The sequence below is a fragment of the Pleurodeles waltl genome, chromosome 4_2 (assembly GCF_031143425.1).
Source record: "Pleurodeles waltl isolate 20211129_DDA chromosome 4_2, aPleWal1.hap1.20221129, whole genome shotgun sequence".
In the NCBI taxonomy this organism is placed as follows: Eukaryota; Metazoa; Chordata; class Amphibia; order Caudata; family Salamandridae; genus Pleurodeles; species Pleurodeles waltl.
The window spans coordinates 161,483,167-161,508,075 of record NC_090443.1 but is presented as its reverse complement, the minus strand read 5'-3'; the positions used below and the strand labels follow the sequence as shown (position 1 = coordinate 161,508,075).

The 24,909-nt window shown below is 46.1% G+C and overlaps 1 protein-coding gene across 2 annotated transcripts in view; it reads right to left on the bottom strand.

Annotated features, from left to right (window-relative positions):
* NCKAP1L (NCK associated protein 1 like) overlaps nt 1-24,909 on the bottom strand; it is a 1,641,522-nt gene that overhangs the window by 141,424 nt on the left and 1,475,189 nt on the right. For both annotated transcript variants that reach the window (XM_069231027.1, XM_069231028.1), the window contains exon 30: nt 17,928-18,017. In XM_069231027.1, coding sequence (XP_069087128.1) covers nt 17,928-18,017 — 90 coding nt within the window. The remainder of the gene's footprint in view (nt 1-17,927; nt 18,018-24,909) is intronic.

The following is a 24,909-nucleotide window of genomic DNA, read 5'->3' as shown; positions in this document are numbered from 1 at the left end:
TCATACCTCATCCTTTTAAACTTTGTTTTATTGATTTTCGTAAACACCACCAGAAGAAAGCCTTATTAGAGACAGCATTTAACATGAACCAAGACTTCAATTGAAATACAGTACAGATAACCCTACAATTGCACACTTGGCCATCACATCTTCTTCATATCATCGCATATTACTTAGCAGTCACACCCCACCATCCAAGCAATCATCTCAGCTGGAAACTCCCTCACCACAGAATTTATTAAGAAGGACCTCCCATGTCATAATCCCTTCTTGGGCACCCTCTTCCAAACGGCAGAGGAGCATATGGCTTCATCCACTGAGATCTTGTAGTCATACGTATAACTGCAGCACTCTAGCGCCCATCCAGCCGACAGCCACTCTTCTGTTTGCCAGCAGGAGTGCAAGCTGGGTAAGCCTATAAGGCATTTTTTGCCCCTGAGGCCTCAGCACCAACTCTTGGAGACAGGTCAGTGGGGTCAGAGGCGCCTTATACATCAAAAGACCTCTGCGACTCCCTAGCCACCTTCTTCTACTGCAAGATTGCAGACATCCATGACAGCTTCAGTACTCACATCCTGTCAACCACCGACACCACAGACTCACCACCCACCAGCCTCCTACTCTCCTGGACCCACATCAATGACAACAACACCATCAAACTCATGAACACCATCCACTCTGGCTTACCATCCGACCCCTGCTTTCACTACATCTTCAACAAAGCAAGCTCAGTCATCGCACCACCACTCCGGAAGATCATCAACAGTTCCTTCGAGACCGCCACCTTCCCGGAGAGCTGGAAACATGCGGAGATCAATGCCCTCCTCAGGAAACCCAAGGGGAACCCAAAGGACCTCAAGATCTTCCGGCCCATCTCCCTGCTCCCCTTTCTGGTGGAAGTCATAGAGAAAACTGTCAACAAACAACTGACCTTTTTCCTCGAGGAGAACAACACTCTGGACCCATCCCAATCCAGATTCTGCAGCAACCACGGCACTGAAACCACCCTCATCGCCTCCACCGACGATATCAGGACAATACAGGACAACGGCGAAGCCTCGGCCCTCATCCTCCTGGACCTCTCAGCCGCATTCAACACCATCTGCCACCACACCCTACGCACACACCTCAACAATGCAGGAATCCGTGACAGAGCCCTGGACTGGATCACCTCCTTCCTCACCGGCAGAACTCAGAGAGTCCGCCTCCCTCCATTCTGCTCTGAAGCCACCAAAATAATTTGCAGCATACCCCAGGGTTCATCACTCAGCCCGACCCTCTTTAACATCTACATGGCTCTGCTTGCTAACATCGCCTGATCTCATAACCTCAACATCATCTCATATGCCGATGACACCCAGCTGATCCTTTCCCTCACCAAGGACCCCGCCACCGCTAAGACGAACCTCCATGAAGGAATGAAGGCCATGGCCGCATGGATGAAGAACAGCTGCCTGAAACTAAATTCCGACAAGATTGAGGTCCTCATATTCAGCTCCACCCCTTCTGTATGGGACAACTCCTGGTGGCCTGCCATACTGGGAACCGCACCAACACCCACTGACCACGCACACAACCTGGGATTGATCCTGGACTGTTCACTATCAATGACCCAGCAAGTCGACACCATCTCCTTCTCCTGCTTCAACACCCTCCTCATGCTTCTGAAGATCTACAAATGGATCCCCATGGAAACCAGAAGAACGGTCACCTAAGCCCTTGTGAGCCGCAAGCTGGACTACGGCAATGCCCTCTACACAGGAACCACGGCCAATCTCCAGAAAAGACTGCAACGCATCCATAACGTCACTGCATGCCTCATCCTGGACATCCCCCGCCACTGCCACATCACAGCCCACCTGAGAGACCTACACTGGCTAACCGTCAACAAGCAAATCACTTTCAAACTCCTCACCCACGCTCACAAGGCACTGCACAACACCGTACCAGAATACCTCAACAGAAGCTCTCCTTCTACCCCCGGACCCGACAGCTTCGCTCCGGCGACCTTGCCACTGTCCCACACATCCGCAGAACAACTGCCGGTGGCAGATTGTTTTCCCACCTCACTGCCAAGACATGGAACACTCTTCCCATCCACCTGCATCAGACTAAGGACCTACTTACCTTCAGGAGACATCTCAAGACATGGCTGTTCAAGCATTAGCAGCCCCCCTCAGTGCCTTGAGCCCCTCCTGGGTGAGTAGTGCACTTTACAAATTCTCTGATTGATTGATTGATTATACCTATTATCCTCACTGTCTTATGCATCACCTCCTTCCAGAACCCCTCGACCCCATCACGCGCCCAGGCCAAATGCTAAAAGGTGGCCCTCAGATCCCCGCATCTCACACCTATAGCCGTTGTAGAGGGGTCCACTCTGTTCAACTTACCAGGATTCACATAGGTGTGATGTAGAAAACGGAAATGCAGTAATGTAAATCTATGATTGTGAACACTGTCTTTACCAGCTCGCAGGCATGTGCCCAATCCACATCAGTATTAGGTACCTCTAGTTCTCCCTCCCCGGCATGACATGCTGCATAAAGCTTAACAAGCATATCCCCCCATATCGCCCTAGAGCATAATGTTATCACGTGTCTCCCCTTCTCCCAGTTGAGTAAGCCACCAAGCATCTGTAAAGGCTGCGGCACTGCAGCAAATCCAACCCATATCTCACTGACCGTGCGCTCCAGCTTAGTGTACTGAAAGAAGTGACCTGGTCCTACACCAAAGGCCTCCTGTGTGTCCTGAAAGGTGTGAAAGACGCTGCTGGGATACAAATCGTCTGCCACCTGGCAACCTCCCACTCTCCATTGTTCCATAGACATAGCCCTCTTAACAGCCCAAAATGGTTCAACTGTTCAAGATCCCATCGTCTCAACTCTCTGTCAAAGGAGGCCCTGCGTCTTCCCAAACACCGCTTCCCAGATCGCAGATGTATGCCGCACCACATATTGGACTGGTCACTCTGAAATACTGTTAGAAATGGGGTCTTTGGTTGGCAGAAAGGTTACCCCCTGTCCAAGCAAGGACCCTCACTCTAGTCAGGGTAAGCCACACACAATCAAAATTATCCTGTGCCCACCCTCTGGTAGCTTGGCACCGAGCAGTCTGGCTTAACTTAGAAGGCAATGTGTAAAGTATTTGTGCAATAAATCAAACAATAACACCATATAGCACCACAAAAATACACCACACAGTGTTTAGAAAAATATTTAATATTTATCTGGATAAATGCAGGTCAAAACGATTAAAGATGCAATAAGTAAATGTTGAGATATCACTGAAAAGTATTATAAAGTGTCTTAAGTCTTTTAAGAGCAAACAAAGTCTCTTTTAAGCACAAAGTACCGGGTTCAGGTGAAAAATATCCGCAAAGAACAACAGAGGAGGAGATATGTGGAAACAAAGGGGTGTGCGTTGATTTCTTGGGCCGCACACGGCAATGCGTCATTTAGTTTTCCCACAGGGATGGCTGTGCATCGATTTCCAGCACTCGGTTGCAGCTCCTCTTCGAGTTGTGGGTTTTTTAGATTCCCTGGGGATGATGTGTGGATTTCCTGCACTGGCAGGACTAAGTCACAGGAGCAGAGTCGATTCAGGGGACGTTGCGTCAAATTTTCTACCGCACAACAGGTGCTGCATCCATTCCTCTCTGGAAGTCAGGCTGCGTCATTCTGGTGGGCCGTGCATCGAATTCCTGGTCGCTACGCTGTCGCTACGTCGATCTTATTGATGCAGAGTCAGGCTGTGTTGTTCCGGATCAGTGTGCAGTGAAATTTTCACCGCAGTGCAGGCTGTGCGTCGTTACTGGCAGGCTATGCGTCTAATTTAGCCACACAATTTAGCCGCACAAGGAGTCCTTCTTGTAGAGATGAAGTCTTTTCGGTCCTGAGATTTCAGGGAACAGGAGGCAAGCTCTATCCAAGCCCTTGCAAAGCACTTCTTGACCACAGCCAGAGAGCAGCAAGGCAGCAGGGCAACAGCAAGGCAGCAGTCCTTCATAGAAAGCAGACAGGTGAGTCCTTTGGGCAGCCAGGCAGTTCTTCTTGGCAGGAATGCAGGTTCTGGTTCCAGTTTCTTCTCCAGGAAGTGTCTGAGTTTGTAGGGGCAGAGGCCCTGTTTAAATACCCAAATGTGCCTTTGAAGTGGGGGGGACTTCAAAGAGTGGGGTAGAAGTGCACAAGGTCCCCTTTCAGTTCAATCCTGTCCGCCAGGGTCCCAGTAGGGGGTGTGGCAGTCCTTTGTGTGAGTGCAGGCTACTGTCCTTTGACATGCAAGTGTCAGGCCCTCCACCCTCCCAGCCCAGGAAGACCCATTCAAAATGCAGATGTATGCAAGTGAGGCTGAGTATCCTTCGTTTGGGGTGTGTCTGAGTGAATGCACAAGGAGCTGTCAACTAAACCAGCCAGATGTGGATTGTAAGGCACAAAAAGATTTAAGTGCAGTGAAATGCTCACTTTCTAAAAGTGGCATTTCTAAAATAGTAATATTAAATCCAACTTCACCAGTCAGCAGGATTTTGTATCACCATTCTGGCCATACTAAATATGACCTTCCTACTCCTTTCAGATCAGCAGCTACCACTCAAATAATGTATGAGGGCAGCCCTAATGTTAGCCTATGAAGGGAGCAGGCCTCACAGCCGTGTAAAAATGAATTTAGGAGCTATACACTACCAGGACATTTAAAATCAAATTGGCAGTGAAACTGCACACACAGGCCTTGCAATGGGAGGCCTGTGACAAGATTAAGGGGCTACTTAAGTGGGTAGCACAATCAGTGCTGCAGGCACACTAGTATCATTTAATCCACAGGCCCTGGGCACACATAGTGCACTCTACTAGGGACTTATAAGTAAATTAAATAGTGCAATTGGGTATGATCCAATGTTACCATGTTTAAAGGGAGAGAGCATATGCACTTTAGCACTGGTTAGCAGTGGTAAAGTGTGCAGAGTCTTAAAACCAGCAAAAATAGTAGCTAAAAAGTGGAGAGAGGCAGGCAAAAAAATAGGGCTGACCACCCTAAGGCTGTCAGGTCTAACATGTGTCCCCCCAGCTGAAAGTGGGGAGAGCTACCCAACCTCCTGGGAGCTCTCATCGCTACGGCAGAAGTATCTGGAGAGACCATCAGCGTTGGCATGGTCAATCCCTGGGCGATGCTCCACCGTAAAGTCTATCCGCTGTAGGGAAATGGACCACCTCAAGAGTTTAGGATTCTCATCCTTCATCTGCATGAGCCATCTGAGGGGCCTGTGGTCTGTCTGAACCCGGAAGTGAGTCCCAAACAGGTGTGGTCTCAGCTTCTTCAGTGCCCAAGCCACAGCAAATGCTTCTCTTTCAATAGCACTCCACCTCTATTCTCATGGTAATACTCTTCTGCTAATAAAGACTACTGGTTGGTCTGAGCCCTCCTCATTTACCTGTGCTAGAACAGCCCCTATGCCATGCTCTGAAGCATCTGTCTGCACAATAAATTCCTGGAGTAGTCAGGGGCCTTGAGCACGGGTGCCGTGCACATGGCTTCCTTCAGGGAGTCAGAGGTTTTTTGACAAGCCTCTATCCAATTCAGCAACCTAGTTTGCTTTTTGAAAGTAAGTTCTGTCAAGGGTAACACAATGGTACCATAGCCCTTGACAAACCTACGGTAGTATCCAGTGAGTCCTAAGAAGGCTCTCACTTCGGTCTGTGTTCTAGGTGGTTGCCAGGCCTTGATAGTTTCAATCTTGGCCTGGAGTGGCTGCACCTTGCCACCACCTACTAGGTGTCCCAGGGACACCACGGAACCCTGCCCAATCTGCATTTAATAGCCTTGATGGTCTGGCCTGCCTGTTGCAGAGCCTGAAGCACCTCCTTGAGGCGGAGCAGGTGTTCCTCCCAGCTGGAACTATAGACAGCTATGTCATCAAGACAGGCTGCGCAGTAGGCGTCCTAGCCAGGTAGGACCCCATTAAACAACCGTTGGAAGGTAGCGGGTTCATTTTTAAACCCAAAGGGCATCGCCCAGAACTGTTAATGACCATCAGGTGTGGAAAATGCAGATCTCTCTTTAGCCCCCTCAGTCAAGGCGATCTGCCAGTACCCTATTGTGAGATCAAAAGTCCTCAAGAACTTGGCAGCGCCTAGTTCTGTCAACGAGCTCATCAGCTCGGAGGATGGGGTGAGCTTCAGTCCGAGTGACTGAGCGGAGACCCCAGTAGTCCACACAGAACCGGAGTTCTGGCTTTGCACCTGGGGCAGCAGCCTTAGGAACCAACTCCACAGGGCTGGCCCAGGGACTACTGGATTTCTCAATAACCCCAAAAGTCAACAGCTTGGAGACCTCCTCCTTGATGCTGGCCTTCACCTTATCTGACAACCTGTACATTTTGTTCTCTACAGGGGAACAGTCTCCTGTGTCAATGTCATGAACACACAGATGAGTGAGTCCAGGAGTAAGGGAAAACCGGAAAGAGAACTGCTCCAACAACTCATAGCAGTCTCCTCTCTGATCTAGAGTCAGGGAGTCAGAGAGATTGACACCCTCCACTGACCCATCACCTTCTTTGCCAGAGAGGAGGTCGGGGAGAGGTTCACTCTCCTCTTCCATGCCTTCATATGTCACAAGGAGGATACTGACCTCAGATCTTTCAAATTGAGGTTTGAGTCTGTTATGATGGAGAACCCTTAGGAGGTGCCTAGGGGTCTTGAGGTCCACTAGGTAAGTGGCCTCCCCCTTCCGCTCCTTGATTTCAAATGGACCAGTCAAGCGGTCCTGGAGAGTTCTAGGCTCTACTGGCTCCATCACCCAAACCTTGTCTCCAGGTGAGAACTCAACCAGAGTGGCCTTCCGGTCATACCACTCCTTCATCACCTCTCGACTGGCCTCAAGGTTACTCTTGGCCTGCTTCCAAAAGCTTTGGCTTTGGTTGTGGAGGGCCAGCATGTAGCTGACCACATCCTGGGGAGGTGTCTTGGAAGCTTTCTCCCAGCCCTCCTTGACTATGCTTAGCGGTCCCCTGACCGGGTGACCGTAGAGAAGCTCAAAGGGGCTGAACCCCACCCCTTTCTAGGGCACCTCTCTATAAGCAAACAACAGGCATGGCAAGAGGACATCCCAATTACGCCTCATGGCCTCAGGTAGGCCAGTGATCATGCCTTTAAGGGTCTTGTTGAATCTCTCAACAAGCCCATTGGATTGAGGATGATAAGGGGTAGTAAACTGGTGGGGCATCCCACATGGACTTCATGTATGCAGACATGAAGTTTGTGCCTCTGTCAGACACAACTTCCTTAGGGAATCCCACACGGGTAAATATTCTTATCAGGGCTCTGGTCACCACCGGTGCAGTCACTGTTCTCAGAGGGATTGCTTCTGGATAGCGGGTGGCATGGTCCACCAAAACCAGGATAAACCTGTTACCCAAAGCAGTTTTGGGGTAAAAGGGACCAATGACGTTGATGCACACCCTTTCAAAGGGGGTGCCAAGGACGGGGAGTGGGATCAGGAGGGCTTTAAGCCTTTTCCCTGTCTTCCTACTAGCTTGGCAGGTGGGGCAGACCTTGAAGAAATTAATTGAGGCTTCCCGCTTTCTAGGCCAATGGAAGTGGGTGACAAACCTGGCAAAGGTCTTGTCTTGGCCCAAATGTCCTGCCAGGGAGATGTTGTGAGCCAGACCCAGTAGGAAGGCCCAGTAACACTGGGGGACCACCAGCACACGTGCTGCCCCAATGGCCGGAACCTTAGGCTCACTGTAAAGTAGATCATTCTCCCAGTAGAGATGGTGATCGCCAGAGGATTCACCAGCTGCTTGGGCTGCGGCCTGTCGCCTCAGACCCTCAAGGGTGAGGCAGTCCTTCTGCGCCTTGCAGAATTCTGCCCTGGTTGCCCCACCCTCTACTTGCCAGCCAGCAAGTTCAGGCAGGTTGCCCAGATCAGCTATGTCCTCTCGAGTTGGCTCAGGGGCCTCCTACTCTTCAGGGGCCCCATCCACCACCGTGGGAACATCTGAGGTGGGTTTCCCGCTCCTCTCGCCCTTCCTCTTTGCAGGTGTCTGGACCATTGTTCCAGGCTCCAGATGCCCTTGACTTCCTTCCCGAGCAGCCATGGACCTTGTGGTCATGCAGACCCAGTCAGGAAAACCTAACATCTCCAGGTGGGATCTGAGCTCTTCCTCCTTTCAGGCAGTATGCTCAAGATCATTGCCTAACAGACAATCTACTGGCATGGCAGGACTCACAGCTACTTTCAGAGAACCAGAGACCCTCCCCACTCAAAGGGAACCAGAGCCACCGGTAGGTGACTGTCGCGATTGTCAGCTACTATGACCTGGTGGAATGTATTAGGGACTATCTGCTCTGCTGACACCAGCTGACTCTTGACAGTAGTCAGACTGGCTCCTGTGTCACGCAGAGCCTCCACCCTTTGCCCATCAATGGTGACTCACTGCCCGTACTTTGAAGTATTTGCAGGCATGTTAGCTTTAGGCACCATCTCTCTATCACCCAGGGATACTAGGGATACCTCTGTCTGCCCCCCAAAGCTAACTGGGACTATCTCCCCACCGAGCGCTATACTAGCCAACCCAGGTGTCTGTCCAGTGGTGGACTGTGCTCTCTTGGAACACTGGGTGTCACCCTTAGAGTGTCCATGCTGGTAGCACTCTAAGCATTTGGGGATGAACTTTCCTAACTTTCTGTCAAAGGACCTTGGTCTCGTCCCAAATCTAGAAAAGGAATGGTATCCACCCTCCTTGGGAATTGTCTTTGGGGGCCTTTTGAGAGTTCCTTATCTTTACGTTTATCGCACCCCTCTTTCTTCTGATGGGAACCCTCACCACATTTGTGGGTGTCCCCCCCAGATGCCTTCTTGGACACTCTAGTGCAAACCCAGAGGTCCACCTCTTCGGCAAGCTTCCTGGGATCAGTCAGCTTACTATCTACCAAGTGCTGGCGCAACTCTATAAAAGAAATACTGAGAATATGCTCTCTCCGAATCAAATAATATAACCCCTCGTAATCACTTACTTTGCTGTCCTGCACCCATCCATTCAGTGCCTTATTGGAGAAATCAAAACAATCTACCCATGTTTGTGTGGAAAGTTTGGTGCTCTCCCTAAACCTCTGACATTATTTCTCAGGGGTCAGCCCAAACTTGGCCAGTAAAGCGGCTTTCATGGGTGCATAGATATTCCGATCAGGTGGAGCTAGTGAAAGAAGTGTGTCCCTTCCCACTGCTGGTACATAAAACCACAAGGCCTCCCCTCATTTCTCCTCAGAGGTCCCATGGGCTCTGTTGGACTTGGCTTTTTGACAGGGTCATCCCCACACTTTTTGCCTCCTTCCTCCTATTTTTTTCCTGACCTGTTGTTGTTGGCTTTTGACCTCTGGGCACTTTACCACTGCTAACCAGTGCTAAAGTGCATATGCTCTCTGTGTAAATGGTACTATTGATTGGTTTATCCATGATTGGCTATTTAATTTACTTATAAGTCCCTAGTAGAGTGCACTAAATGTGCCTAGGGCCTGTAGATTAAATGCTGCTAGTGGGCCTGCAGCACTGGTTGTGCCACCCACTTCAGTAGCCCCTTAACCTTGTCTCAGGCCTGCCATTGCAAGGCCTGTGTGTGCAGTTTCACTGCCACTTCGACTTGGCATTTAAAAGTACTTGCCAAGCCTAGAACTCCCCTTTTTCTACATATAAGTCATCCCTAATGTGTGCCCTAGGTAACCCCTAGAGCAGGGTGCTGTGTAGGTAAAAGGCAGGACATGTACCTGTGTAGTTATATGTCCTGGTAGTGTAAAACTCCTAAATTCGTTTTTACACTACTGTGAGGCCTGCTCCCTTCATAGGCTAACATTGGGGCTGCCCTCATACACTGTTGAAGTGGCAGCTGCTGATCTGAAAGGAGCAGGAAGGTCATATTTAGTATGGCCAGAATAGTAATATAAAGTCCTGCTGACTGGTGAAGTCGGATTTAATATTACTATTCTAGAAATGCCACTTTTAGAAAGTGAGCATTTCTTTGCAGTAAAATCTTGTTGTGCCCTTCAATCCACGTCTGGCTAGGTTTAGTTGACAGCTCCTTGTGCATTCACTCAGACACACCCCAAACACAGGGTACTCAGCCTCACTTGCATACATCTGCATTTTGAATGGGTCTTCCTGGGCTGGGAGGGTGGAGGGCCTGCCCTCACACAAAGGACTGCCACACCCCCTACTGGGACTCTGGCAGACAGGATTGAACTGAAAGGGGGCTTGGTGCATTTCTTAGACACTCTTGGAAGTCACCCCCACTTCAAAGGCACAACTTAGTATAAAACAGGGCCTCTGCCCTACCTCATCAGACACTTGCTGGAGAAGAAACCTGAACCAGAAACTACATCCTGCCAAGAAGAACTGCCTGGCTGCTCAAAGGACTCACCTGTCTGCTTTTCTACAAAGGACTGCTGCATTGCTGTTGGCCTGCTGCCTTGCTGAACTCTTGTCTGGCTGTGAAAGTGCTCTCCAAGGGCTTGGATAGAGCTTGCCTCCTGTTCCCTGAAGTCTCAGGACCAAAAAGACTTCTCTTTTTCACTTGGACGCTCCGTGCGCCGAAATTTTCGACGCACAGCTTGTTCCGCGGCAAGAAAAATGCCGCACACCGACGCTGATCGACGCGACGCCTTCGGGACGACCGAAACTTTGACGCACGGCCTCGCAAGGACAACGCCGCCCGACTTCCAAGGAGAAATCGACGCGACGCCTGCCGTGAGCTCGAAACTTTGGCGCACGGCCTCGCAAGGACAACGCCGCCCGACTTCCAAGGAGAAATCGACGCGACGCCTGCCGTGAGATCGAAACTTTGACGCACGGCCTCGCAAGGACAACGCCGCCCGACTTCCAAGGAGAAATAGACGCGACGCCTGCCGTGAGATCGAAACTTCGACGCGCAGCCCCGCAGAACGACGCGCAGCCGGAAAACAAGCAGGAAAATCCATGCGCAGACCCGGGACATCTGGTAATCCCCGCGATCCACAGAAAGAGACTGTCCGCGTGCCGGAAAACGACGCACGACTTCCCCGCGTGAAAAATAACGACGCAAGTCCGTGTGTGCTGGGGAGAAATCGATGCACACACCCTTTTTCCACGTATCTCTTCTTCTGTGGCCCTCTGAGGAGATTTTCCACTCCAAACCAGGTACTTTGTGCTTGAAAGAGACTTTGTTTGCTTTTTAAAGACTTAAGACACTTTGGGGGCCGCCAGCCAAGCGGGAACTGCCGAATGACCGCACCGCAGTCAAAAGACCGCGGCGGCCATTCTGGCTTTCCTGCTGGGCCGGCGGGCGACCGCCAGAAGAATGCCCGCCGGCCCAGCAGGAAACCCCCTTCTACGAGGATGCCGGCTCTGAATGGAGCCGGCGGAGTTGAAGGGGTGCGACGGGTGCAGTGGCACCCTTCGTGATTTTCAGTGTCTGCTTCGCAGACACTGAAAATCTTAGTGGGGCCCTGTTAGGGGGCCCCTGCAGTGCCCATGCTAGTGGCATGGGCACTGCAGGGGCCCCCAGGGGCCCCACGACACCCGTTACCGCCATCCTGTTCCTGGTGGTGAAAACCGCCAGGAACAGGATGGCGGTAAGGGGGTCGGAATCCCCAAGGCGGCGCTGCTTGCAGCGCCGCCGTGGAGGATTCCCTGGGGCAGGGGAAAACCGGCGGGAAACCGCTGGTTGCCCTTTTCTGACCGCGGCTTTACCGCCGCGGTCATAATGGTCAAGGAAGCACCGCCAGCCTGTTGGCGATGCTTCCGTCATTTTAGCCATGGCGGTCCCTGACCGCCAGGGTTAGAATGACCCCCTTTATATCACTTTTCAGTGATATCTTTACAAATTCATATTGCAACTTTGATCGTTTTGACCTGAAGATATCCAGATAAATATTATATATTTTTCCAAACACTGTGAGGTGTATTTTTGTGGTGTTATATTATGGTGTTGTATGATTTATTGCACAAATGCTTTACACATTGCCTTCTAAGTTAAGCCTGACTGCTCGTGCCAAGCTACCAGAGGGTGGGCACAGGCTGATTTTAGATTGTGTGTGACTTACCCTGACTAGAGTGAGGGTTCTTGCTTGAACAGAGGGCAACCTGACTGCCAACCAAAAACCCCATTTCTAACAGGCCCTTAGTGCAACTTCATAGGCAGCCAACTACTTGTCAATGTCATCTCCCACCACAAAACTTGGCACCACATTATTGAGTATACGCACCTTTCTCTCCCCAACAGGTCATGCATGTATGCTGCCATCATCACTGCTAGACTCAGACTGTCTCACCTTGATCTCCAGCTCCTTGAGACTCAGTTCATGAGCCAACAAAAGCTTCTTCTTAGTCAATTTTCTCTCAGCTGCAGCCTTATTGGCTGCTCTCTCAACGTCAGCCTGTTTGGCTTCTCTTTCTGCCCTCCTTTCCTTCTGTTGAGTCTCAATTTTCAACCTTGCCATCTGCAATTGAAACTCTCTCTCCTCTCTCATTTCCTCTGCGGTCAGGCCTTGATCAGAGACACTGCTCCCTGGTTTGGCAGGGGGCACAATTACAGTGGTAACATATCCACTAATGGCAACAAATCATCTGAGGGCGCATCCTCTGGACCCTCCTCCTCAGCATCCTCCTCTGAATGGGCTTCTGCCCAGGCTCCCAGCGCCATTTGGAATTCCTCCTTCCTGGAGGCTTTCTGGGTAGGTACACCCATTTCCCTGCAGAACCCCTTCAGCTGTTTAACAGTGTAGGTCTCCAGCATGGCCAAATCAAAATCTTCATCTCCTGCTTGAGACCCAGCCAGAGACATGTTGAATGAGGATTTTAGTTTAAAAATTGTCAGGTGGAAAAACGAAATTGCAGAAAAACATAAAAAATCAACTGTGGGTAGGTAGTGAAATACTTAGCTACTGTATGTCACTGCACAAATACAAGTCACTGCTGATTACAATGTTAAAAATGGGGTCTTTGGTTGGCAGTCAGGTTACCCCCTGTCCAAGCAAGGGCCCTCATTTAGACAGGGTAAGTCACACACAATCCAAATTATTCCATGCCCACCCTCTGGTAGCTTGGCACTGAGTAGTCAGGCTTAACTTAGAAGGCACTGTGTAAAGTATTTGTGCAATAAATCACACAATAACACCATATAGCACTACAAAAATACACCACACAGTGTTTAGAAAAGAGCAAACAAAGTCTCTTTCAAGCACAAAGTACCTGGTTCACATGAAAAATCTCTGCAAAGAACCGCAGAGGAGGAGATGCGTGGAAACGAAGGGGTGTGTGTTGATTTCTCGGGCCGCACACGGCAATGCATCGCTTAGTTTTCCCACAGGGGCGGCAGTGCGTCAATTTCTGGCACTCGGTCGTGGACCCTCTTCGGGTTGCAGGGTTTCAGACGCCCCAGGGACGATGCGTGAATTTCCTGCACTGGTAGGATTAAGTCACAGGAGCTGCGTCGATTCGGTGGGCGTTGCATCGAATTTTCTACCGCATGGCAGGCACTGCGTCGATTCCTCTCTGGAAGTAGGGCTGTGTCGTTCCGGTTTGGTTGTGCATCGTTCTGGTGGGCCGTGCGCCGAATTCCCGGTCGCTATGCTGGTGCTGCATCGGTCTTCTTGATGCGAAGTCGGGCTGCGTCATTCCGGTTCGGAGTGTGGTAAAATTTTCACTGCGGTGCAGGCTGTGCATCGTTTCTGACAGGATGTGCGTCGAATTTTGCCACACAAGCAGTCTTTCTTGTAGAGATGAAGTTTTTTTGGTCCTGAGACTTCAGGGAACAGGAGGCAAGCTCTATTCAAGCCCTTGGAGAACACTTCTTCACCACAGACAGAGAGCAGCAAGGCAGCAGGGCAACAGCAAGGCAGCAGTCCTTCACAGAAATCAGACAGGTGAGTCCTTAGGGCAGCCAGTTCTTCTTGGCAGGATGCAGGTTCTGGTTCCAGTTTCTTCTCCAGGAAGTGTCTGAGTTGGAAGGGGCAGAGGCCCTGTTTAAATACCCAAATGTGCTTTGAAGTGGGGGAGACTTCAAAGAGTGGCTTAGAAGTGCACAAGGTTCCCTTTCAGTTCAATCCTGTCTGCCAGGGTCCCAGTAGGGGGTGTGGCAGTCCTTTGTGTGAGGGCAGGCTACTGTCCTTTGACATGCAAGTGTCAGGCCCTTCACCCTCACAGCCCAGGAAGACCCATTCAAAATGCAGATGCATGCAAGTGAGGCTGAGTATCCTGTGTTGGGAATGTGTCTGAGTGAATGCACAAGGAGCTGTCAACTAACCCCAGCCAGATGTGGATTGTAAGGCACAGAAAGATTTAAGTCCAGAGAAATGCTCACTTTCTAAAAGTGGCATTTCTAAAATAGTAATATTAAATCCAACTTCACCAGTCAGCAGGATCTTGTATCACCATTCTGGCCATACTAAATATGACCTTCCTACTCCTTTAAGAGCAGAAGCTACCACTCAAGCAATGTATGAGGGCAGCCCCAATGCTAGCCTATGAAGGGAGCAGGCCTCACAGCAGTGTAAAAACGAGTTTAGGAGTTTTACACTACCAGGACATGTAAACTACAGAGGTACATGTCATGCCTTTTCCCTACACAGCACGCTGTAGTAAAAAGGGAGTTTTAGGCTTGGCAAGTACTTTTAAATGCCAAGTCGAATTGGCAGTGAAACTGCACACACAGTCCTTGCAATGGCAGGCCTGACACAAGGTTAAGGGGCTACTTAAGTGGGTGGCACAATCAGTGTTGCAGGCCCACTAGTAGCATTTAATCTACAGGCCCTGGGCACATATAGTGCACTCTACTAGGGACTTATAAGTAAATAAAATCATCCAATTGGGTATGATCCAAAGTTACCATGTTTAAACGGAGAGAGCATTTGCACTTTAGCACTGGTTAGCAGTGGCAAAGTGCGCAGACTCTTAGAACCATCAAAAACAGTATCTAAAAAGTGGAGGGAGGCAGGCAAAAAGTTATGGTTGACCACCTTAAGTCTGTCAGGTCTAACACCTACCTTTCCACATCATGAGGTGTGCCAGGATATCATTTCCCAGCATGCCCTCAAACAACATCTTTTCCCAACTGTCATGGTCCATCATCCTCACTTTCAGCTGTATTTGCCTCATTGTGTTTCTCTCAGTGTTAGTTGCTGATTATTAATTTCTCCTGCATTTTACAGGTATGGGCACTATGTTCTCCACAAGGCCTCTAATCCCTTCTCTATTTTGGTTCCCCTCAAAATCATAGGTATGAGTGAGATCCATAATAATATTTGCCCTAGCTTGAGTGAGAGTGTAGCCACTGTGAAATTCAGTGGTAGGAACATCAATTCAGTATGCATTACCTGATGTCAGGGTAGGGTATAATTCAGAAAGATGGAGATGGGCATTAAATACATCTATGGTTCCTCACATTTAGTCATTCAGAACGGTTATATCTTAGATATTGATTGTATGTATTTAATATCAAATGCAGATTTAGTAACGTTCTATATGTCCAAGATGGAAGCTATTTTTCATCTTCTTGCGTCTTACTCAGTTTAAAGACTGAACTATGCTATGATTATTTTTGAAAAATTGTCCTGATAGTATTAGCTTAATCTTTTAAGTCAAATTGATTTTTGCCGGAAAGCCACCATCTGTTTGTTTGGACGTAAACGTTTCTTCAAATGACTTATTGTTTCATGACTGTTTGTGGGCGTGGCTATCTTCCATTCATTCTAAAGATTAGAGGCCATACTCGATTTGGTGTTTCTAATTATACTACAAATTGCATTCCATGTTATTCAAGGCAAATCATTTGAAATTCAAAGGCGCACTGCAGATTGATACCCAGTTCTATAAAGATTATAGACATACACAGTATTTTAGATAGATCTGTTCAAGAGAGTATATAGTAAATGCAGTTTGTTTTCTTTATTCAAGGCTCATATGCATGAAACCAATCCATATCAGGTCCAAGAAAGAGTGGTATGTAGTGGCATGTGTCTTTCCCAATTCTTCTGTCCCCATGTGCCCTCAGGAGTGGCTTCTTAGGCTCCATAGTGTCAAGGTAGGCAAAACGTAGTAGCATTAAATTCAGGACATCCCCGCTGTGTCACTGTGAGTCTAGCAATCAACTTCAGGAGGGGAGAATGAAAGGGATAGATGGAACATGCTGATATGTCTTTTTTGGCCTCAAAATGTTAAATACTTTGAGGTGATGGGACGATGGCTTAGCCATCATAGGATCTTTGAAAGCATTCACAAATACTGACTGCCTCCACTTTCGTGTGGTCTGGGATGTCTGATCACTTAATAAAACTTCTTGTTAAAAAGAAAAAATTGGCTAACAAGACTGGGCTTTCCCTTTCACTGAGTAGCCAGTAAACGGACACCAAAGATGAAAAAGTTACTTGTGGTCCTGGTCATCCGTTATAGAAATCAATGCTGAAATCACAAACAAGGAGTATGGCAATGTGCAAGCGCTATGCTGGGAAACGTTTAACAAGATTAAGGTCTGTTTTGAAAAAAAAAAAACTCCTTTTTAAATTCAAATTATTTGTTAAGTGTATGCCAATCTTAATTATAGTATCCAGTCTTACATTTCTTGCATACTCGTTCGTTTTTTAAAGGGCTCCAATTACACTAAGACCCTGATTTAAGAGGGCCTAGCACCATTCTAAAACACATTGATTATGCTTATGCGGTGTTAGATGGCCAAAAACGTGCACCGTATTTACAAAGTGGTGTAGTGCATGCATTGCGCCAATTTGGAACCCTTTGCGCTACATTATGTCTGCGCCAGGCATAATGTATGCAAAGAGGGCGTTCTGCACTTTTAACACCTGCTCTGAGCAGAAGTTAAAAGGAGGCTTCCATTGGTTACAATGGGCCTGTTGGTGCTTTGCAGGATTAGCGTCAACACTTTTTACGCTAATCCTGCAAAGCGCCAAACTAGTGTCATAAATTCTGATGCTAGTTCCCTAACTACTGCCATGGTGTGCCGTATGTTAAATTTGGCATACACATCGTGGCATTAGGGGGGGATTAAGGGGCACAAGAAAAGTGGAGCTGAACTAGGTGCAGAGCCACTATTCATAAATATGCCCCTAAAGATGTTCTAGAAACCCTACTTAGGCACTGGCCACGAACTGGTGACTAAATTGTATAAACAGAAGTTGCCACTGGGTTTTGAGTTCTTAGTTATGTTATAATTATTACACCACTTCTACTTTTTCATGACAAATTCTGGCAGATCAAGCTTCCCAAAATGTATCGGAAAAGGTCCTGAAAAAAGGCAACACATGCATATTCTAGTGTGCTAAATACTGAGATTACATGTGTTGCTCATATCTAAGTTGAAAACACGCAGAAGTATCGATTTGCCACACCTGCTGATCATCTCACTCTGTACTACACAACTTGGAATCAGTGCTAGCGTGCTTTACAGCACTTTTGTCGTGTCTATTGAGGCACAAAGACAATCTAGTGTTAACACGCAACAAAATAAAATTGTTCCTGACTGAAAGATTGCAAAGCACAGTTTTCTATACCGTCACATGAACAACAGCTCTATGGTTTACTCCTTATCGCAATGATTACTAACAGAAAAGGAGCCTGTAACCTCTAGTTTCCTGGTCCAATTTTACTTACCAAGGTCATGCCAACAAAGATCAACGTACATTTTCAGGGCGACTCATACGGTGTTTATTGTGGACCCCCCATTTCTATTTTGTGCCACAAGGTGCCACGTCATGCTCGTTTTGGACTAATATATTGTGCAATAAATGACACAGTAGTAGATGTTTCATATGCATCTCAAGGTTTCAAGTCCGACTTGCAGTTTTGTACTGTTTCTATGTAATTGCCACTATCTCATCCCTTTCTCCATCACACAGTAGCTGCACGTAAAACAAAATGAAACACTAACATACGAAACAGAAACTACTTACAAGATGCAAAAGTAAAGAGATGGATTCCCTATTCCTTGACTTCAACCGATCTGTTTCTTGTCCAAGTTGCAGAAGACTTGCAGAACAAATCTATATACATAAGAAACAGAACTTACTTTAATAAAAACAAGCATTGTCTCTGTTACCTTGAATTATTTCGCATTATAGATTTGTACATTGCACTCATTAGTACATAGTCCCTGCCGCCCACACAGAAATGTTTGGTGGCATATATATGTGGCAGACTGCTTCGAGGTCTACTTGGAAGATGGTTGGGGCAGATCAATCTGAAAAGAACAAATAAAACTAGTTGGGAATCCAAGGACTGTTCTGTAGCCTTTACGTTGCCAAAGTATTGGGAGATTCAGCTAAAGTCAAAGAAACAGAGAAAGAGACAAAGGAGGCAAAGAGAGGTTAAAGAGCGATAAATAATTCCACTAAAGGGACAGAGAAAAACAGAGATAGGGAGATACAGAGAAGTAGAAAGATAAAGAGAGAAAGATGAGGACAGACATGGAAAAAAAGAGAGAGATACACAGAAAGCCAGGGAGAGACGGATATGGGGAGGGGCATAACGTTAAAGAAAGACAGTGATAGCAACAGCGACAGACAAAGATCATTGAGATATCGAAGTCAATGGCGGGGGGGGGGGGGGGAGGAGAGAGAGAGAGAGAGAGAGAGAGAGAGAGAGAGAGAGAGAGAGAGAGAGAGAGAGAGAGAGAGAGAGAGAGAGAGAGAGAGAGAGAGAGAGAGAGAGAGAGAGAGAGAGAGAGAGAGAGAGAGAGAGAGAGAAAAAACAGTGAGACAGAGGAAGAAAAGGAAATCGACAGGGAGTTGAGGAGAAACACCAGGAGAGGCGGTGAAAGACAGGAAAGGACAGAATAGATCGGGAAAAGGAGACAGAGTGAGAGAGGGAGAAGAAGAAGGATGAAAGGATTAAGAACAAGTAAGATAGGGAGGGATAAAAAACAGGATTAGATGTTGGGAGGGATAATGAGTTAAAGAGAGCGAAAGATGCAAAGGGAAACAGTGATAAAAGAGAGAGTCAGAGAAAGACAGGAAAAGAGAAAGTAAGAATGAGAGAGATAAGGATAAACAAAGAAAGGGTTTGATAGAAATGCACAAAAAAGAGGGAGAGAGAATGAGATGGTGAAATACAGAGAAAGAAAGGGAGAGCCATAGACACCATGAAATAAATCAATCTATCTATCTATCTATCTATCTATCTATCTATCTATCTATCTATCTATCTATCTATCTATCTATGTTAGTAGCAATTTGTACAGTGCCTCAGATCACGCGGTGCTGGTGCTAAGACAAGAATAGAAGGGATTAAAAACAGTAAGCTAGTGCAGCTTCATCAGAAATCTTCAGTGAGAAGCAAGGTTTTCAGCTATTTTCTATAATACAGGTAGGATTTGATAGCTATCAATCTGAATTTTAGGAAACTCCAGCATGTGGTGGCAACAAGCAAGGAAGACCACCCTCTTACTCGCCATTTCCTCTATTTTGCGATGTATAGAAGTAACTGAGTCAGGTCTGTTATGCCTTTGTCCGTTTTTCTTGTCATCCTTACTTCACTAAGAGGTTTTAACTTGTACATTTTTTGCATCAGTAATTTAAATATATTTAATCACAGATTTACAAGATTTAGCACCGGGTTGCATTACTTTTTTGAGGCAACTGTGAAGCAAAGTCCTTTTTGGTATTTACAAAGCCACAAAAATGTCGATTTCTGTGGCTTTATAACTCAACACAGCACATTGTGCTGCCTTGTGTGACTTTGCTTCATGCTTGGGTGGTAGATGGGTGTTACCATGCATCCATCCATGGATTATGATGTAAACCCATATTTACAAAGAGTTGTAGACACTGGTTTGCATCAAAATGGTGTGCCTGCTGAAGCTGATGTAACAAGGGAAAAGATCTTTATTTCTCCTAGTTATTTCCTCTATCAATGTGTGTGGCTTCTGCAGCACACATACAAAGAATAACCCTCCAAGGAAGATTTTGCACAGGAAGTTAACACTTCATGCACAAAATCTATCCTGACCATAATGCAGACAACCTTGAACTCTAGCGCCAGGGTGTCTGTATTGGCACTAAGCAGCCCAAAGTGTGCCACCACATGGGGTAAGCAGAATTGCTAAATTGCTTTAAATATGGTGCAGTTCTGCTTTCTTCAACTGATGCAACTTAATGCAGCGATTTTGCATGTTGCACTGCTTTGTGTGACTTCTTTGTCAATATACTCTTTGGTGAACAGTTTAGCAAAAAAGTAGCAAATTTGCTCCCACATAAGTACTCCCTGAATTAATACAAATTAACTACTTTTTGGAATATAAAAACATTGGCAATAGTCGTTTTGGACAGCTACGCCAGTCTCAGCTTTCCAGACATACTACTGGCAACAAACACCCAAAAGTTTATAGTACAAATGTTTGCAAGTAGTTTAACCACTGGCAATCCCTCAGAGTAACCTTTAAAATCCATTGTTTTTTTCCATTGAAATACTCTAAACGGAGGGCCTGATATGGGATTTAGCAGACAGAGTAAAGGCAGACAAGGGAGCAGAGGATTTTACTGCCTTTACTTCACCCTCCACATTTTGTCTGACAGTGCCGCCAACATCTCTATACATTGGCAGGAACCGTTGCCATGGTGGTTCCTGTCAATGTAAAGTTAACAGACAGGTCCATCAAACACCATGGTTGGCCATTAAACATTTACACATTTTTTTATTTTTTTAAAGTAATTTCCAAATGTGGGAGTTTGTTTTTGAAAAATGAAAAAAATAATGACTACATGGTGTAGGGGTCAGTTTTCTTTTTTCACTGTCCCTTACTGCCAGGATATACCTATCAATGTCAGACACTAAAAAAAGTCATCTAACCATCCACTTTAAATAGGCTGGACAGTCAGATGGCTTGCTTCTGATGCTATCTGCTCAGCTGGACTGTTGAAGGAAGTTTTACATTGACAAATTACATTTTAATCCATCAGCATCAAACTTGTGGTCTGCCTAAATCGAGTGGGCAGACCTTTAGTTTCAAAGACAGGGTACTCTGTCACTGCTGAAACAGATCACCTGTCTACCGACCTCTAAACAAGACCCAGAGATCCATGTAATGATAATGAATACTGACCCTCCTCTTCACAAGAAGAGTCTAAATCGAACCTTGTTCACCTCTCACGTTACCCTGTGGTTCACTGTTTTTTTTTAGCTGGGAAATTTGAGATTTACACCCCCAGAATCTCACTAACAAAGTTACACCCTTGAGAGTGACGAGGGATCAAACATCGATGCTAACTAAGTAGGTTTAAAGGGTGGAGCCCTAAGGAATACTGTAAGTTCTATGGTAAGTGAAGAAAGAAAAGAGACAAATGGCACCCTCAGAGAGCTTCAAAAGAGGAAAATAATTCTGACACAGTTCCTTCCACACCAGTTTGACACCTTGCGTTTAGGTAGAGGGCGGTCCACCATGGCAAATGAAAATCAAAAGTCTAATAAAAACAGGGCAGTGACCGGATCCACATCCACAACCAGGCAGAGGAAAACTAGAACAGATTCAATAGCTCTGTTGGGCTGGAAACCTTTATTAAGTTTTAGGGATGAGCAAAGCAGTTGCGTCAATGGACTCAGGGGTTTTACCTGCAGGGAGAAGCGTAAGTGGGCAATACTTAGTAATTTAGGAAACACCTAGGGCCCGAATTACATATAGGTGCACTGACCTTGTCTGCGCAGTCGCACCTCTAAGCAGGTGCACAAGGTGCAAACAGTGTGCCCTAATACAATGAATGCACGTGCATGACTACACCTGCCTGCAGAGGATGTCTGGGGGTCCATGGGATCCCCATTCCCCCCCTCCAGAATGCTGACCGAAGGGGTCACACTGACATTACGCCCTCATTTTTGGAGCTCACTTTTAGTGCACTTTCTAATTGCATGTTTGCCTTTGCTATGAGTATAACGTAATTTACTCTCCATTAACATAGCAAACATAGGAATGGAAATCTTAAATTCAAATATACAACATACAATATATTTCAATTTAGATATTTATTATAGCTAATTAAACATTCAGTTTGCACATAATATAATCAACATAGAATCAACCAAAAAAATATTATACAACCCCCTAACCTAAATGAAACATACATATATGAAAACATAAATAACATACCAGTAAATACGCAAAAATAAACAAATAACACAGAACCAACAAAATCACAAAATAGTATACATACAAATTTACAACCGCCTCATACATGAGAGGATATTTAAACAGCACAATAAAGTTACTGCTTTGATGCTACAATTATGCGTTGTAGTTTGGATTGTATAAAATTCAACATAATAACAGCCAATTCTAGGTTATAATTTCCTGATTCAAATTCTCGTGTTACAGGCCTGATGGTAGCCAATCCTGGTCAGGGCTTCAAATTTGCCAATTTCAAACACTTCATGCCAATGTTCAAGACATGCCAATGTACAAGCCGACGCGCGTTTCGGTGAGTGAAGAAAAATATAAATACACCTTCATCAGGACTTTATAATTCAGTATAATTGGCATACGTACATCTTGTAATCTGCCTTAGATATGAAAGAACTTAGATATCCCTTACAGGCTGTATTAAACACTCTCCAACTTCAAATTTGTAGTCCAAAATGAAGGACTAACACATGGATATAGCTAAATGAAGCTATGCTTTCTCACCCTACAAGTTCACATGGTTTAAAAAACGTAATCCACAGGGGAAACCCACAAGGATACCAAACTTGTAGGGAACAACTTGCTAACAGTATCAGCAGGATCCAGGACATATGACCAGCACGATGGTCTGCTTCCCTGTGTGTTACTCTCTGTATCTAGTTCAGGGACCCTGTTTAGATACAATGTTTGCCTTTGCACCTGCATTCGTAATACGGCACAGGCGTAGAGGCAAAGTGATTTCCTCATTTGCATAGGAGCCACGCATCAATGTGAATGATGGAATGCCCACTGCAGATAAGGCTGCAGTACATGTGCAAAGGCGCTATCTGTATTACAGAAGGAGCCCCAGAAGAAGGACCCTTCTGTAACACCCGGTGCCCTCGGGATGCAAAAACCAAGCACGTGCACCCATTGCGCCTCTGGCCCACTATATATAATACGGCCCACAGTTTCTTAAGGAGAGACTGTATGGTGTCAATCTTAATATAAGACAAGGCCTGAGGATAAGGATATAGTCATTACATTGAGTAGAGGATTACCAGATTGTTTTTAGCACAGGGGGAAAGAGAATAGGAAATGGATCAAGAAGAGAACAAGACTTGCACTTATCCAACAGCACTAACTATGTTCATAAAACTCGAAAGTCACTGCTAAGAAGGGTTAGAGCCACCTTATGAAAACATTTCTTGGCAACATTCTCTTTAACCATAAATGATTTTACAAATAAAAAGTCAGCTAGCTCTTCAGAAAATGGCTAGAAGAAGGGTGTGTTGTTAGACGAATTGTCCATGGTACACATTTCATTAACACCTTTGTTTTTGTGTTTTTGCTTTTTAATAGCTTTCGAAATTCAGGAAGGGCAGTAATGCTGGAGGGCATCACTAATAGCAAGTGTTTTGACACAGCAGGTTTATATTCACTTTTTCTGATGCGATTATAATTGGAGTTCCAGTGATTTCCGCTCTTTTGGTAAAGCATTTAAGATCAAGAAATAGTGTCCAAAGTGACTTAGATCTTATTCTAGATCTTAGATCTTATTCTAGACAGCACATTTGAAATTGGGGATGTGGAGTATAATGCCAAAGTGACAAATCAGCAGTGTGATGTATATTTAACTGACATACCACCTTTAGAGAAACTAGCACTGAGGGATGACTGATCTGGAACACTTGTAGGCATGCAAGATGAAAGCAAAGTCAGAGCAGTGGCCATTGTGAATTCAATTAACAGTGATTAGATCAACCAGAGAGGGCATGAAAATGTATGAGACAGTACAAATGGCGTGAGTTGCTGAGTAGTGTAGTTGACATAGGGTGGACAAATGTAGATGATTAAGGAGATTCTGGGCATAAGGATCAGATGGAGAGCCAAAGTGTAGGTTCCGGTCTTTGTCTCAGTACTATAACTGAGCCTTTCAGCCAAGTTTATGTGTATTCAAGAAAACGTCATGAATTTCTTGAGCATGTTTAGGTATTGAGGGAACATTTAGTGAGGCAGGCTTCGGCGTGTCTGAGGGCTCAGCTGACAAGTGGATTTGACTCATTGATTTGATACACTAATTGGGCACTGTGCTATACCTGTGACGGTAACATAACAGATCATTCATTGAGTAATTAAATTGCACGTGCTAACGGTGTGTTCCAGGTGCAATAAGAGAAAATGAACAGCACTGCTCAGCAAGATGTGTGGCCAATTCACAGATGGACTAGTATACTTCAAGAAGGGTCCCAGCACATGCTTGGTCACAAATAGATTGCTGTCTTTGCATCAAACACTAAATAGGCACCACAAAACTAGGAAAGGGTTATCTGAATGAATAAAATGGGGAATCAATAAAGTATAACAGAAATAAAATAAGCAAGTTCATTCCCCAGCAAAGATAAACTGAGCAAGTTAAATAAAACAAGGTCAAAATATAAACCTAGGCATGAGCAATGTGCCCAGAAATGTTTAAATATTATCAGTTAAATTTCATTCAGTAACAGATTCTCTTAGAATCTTCACCCAAACCCCATTATCTGTAGCTGGACTACGCAACACTCAACTGACCAGAAGACCCCAGACCATAGAAAACTCAGTCGCCAGGCTCACCTTCAACCATCCACACCCATCAGTTCACACCTCACTAGTGCAGGGTCCAGAGGATCTGTATATCAGGATTCTGCCCAGGGAGCGATTGGCTCTGACATGTATCTTGAATGAAAGGTGTTCCATTTAGCTGGTGGGGGTGTCATGTTGGTGGTGCAGCTGAGGTTACCTTTGAATAT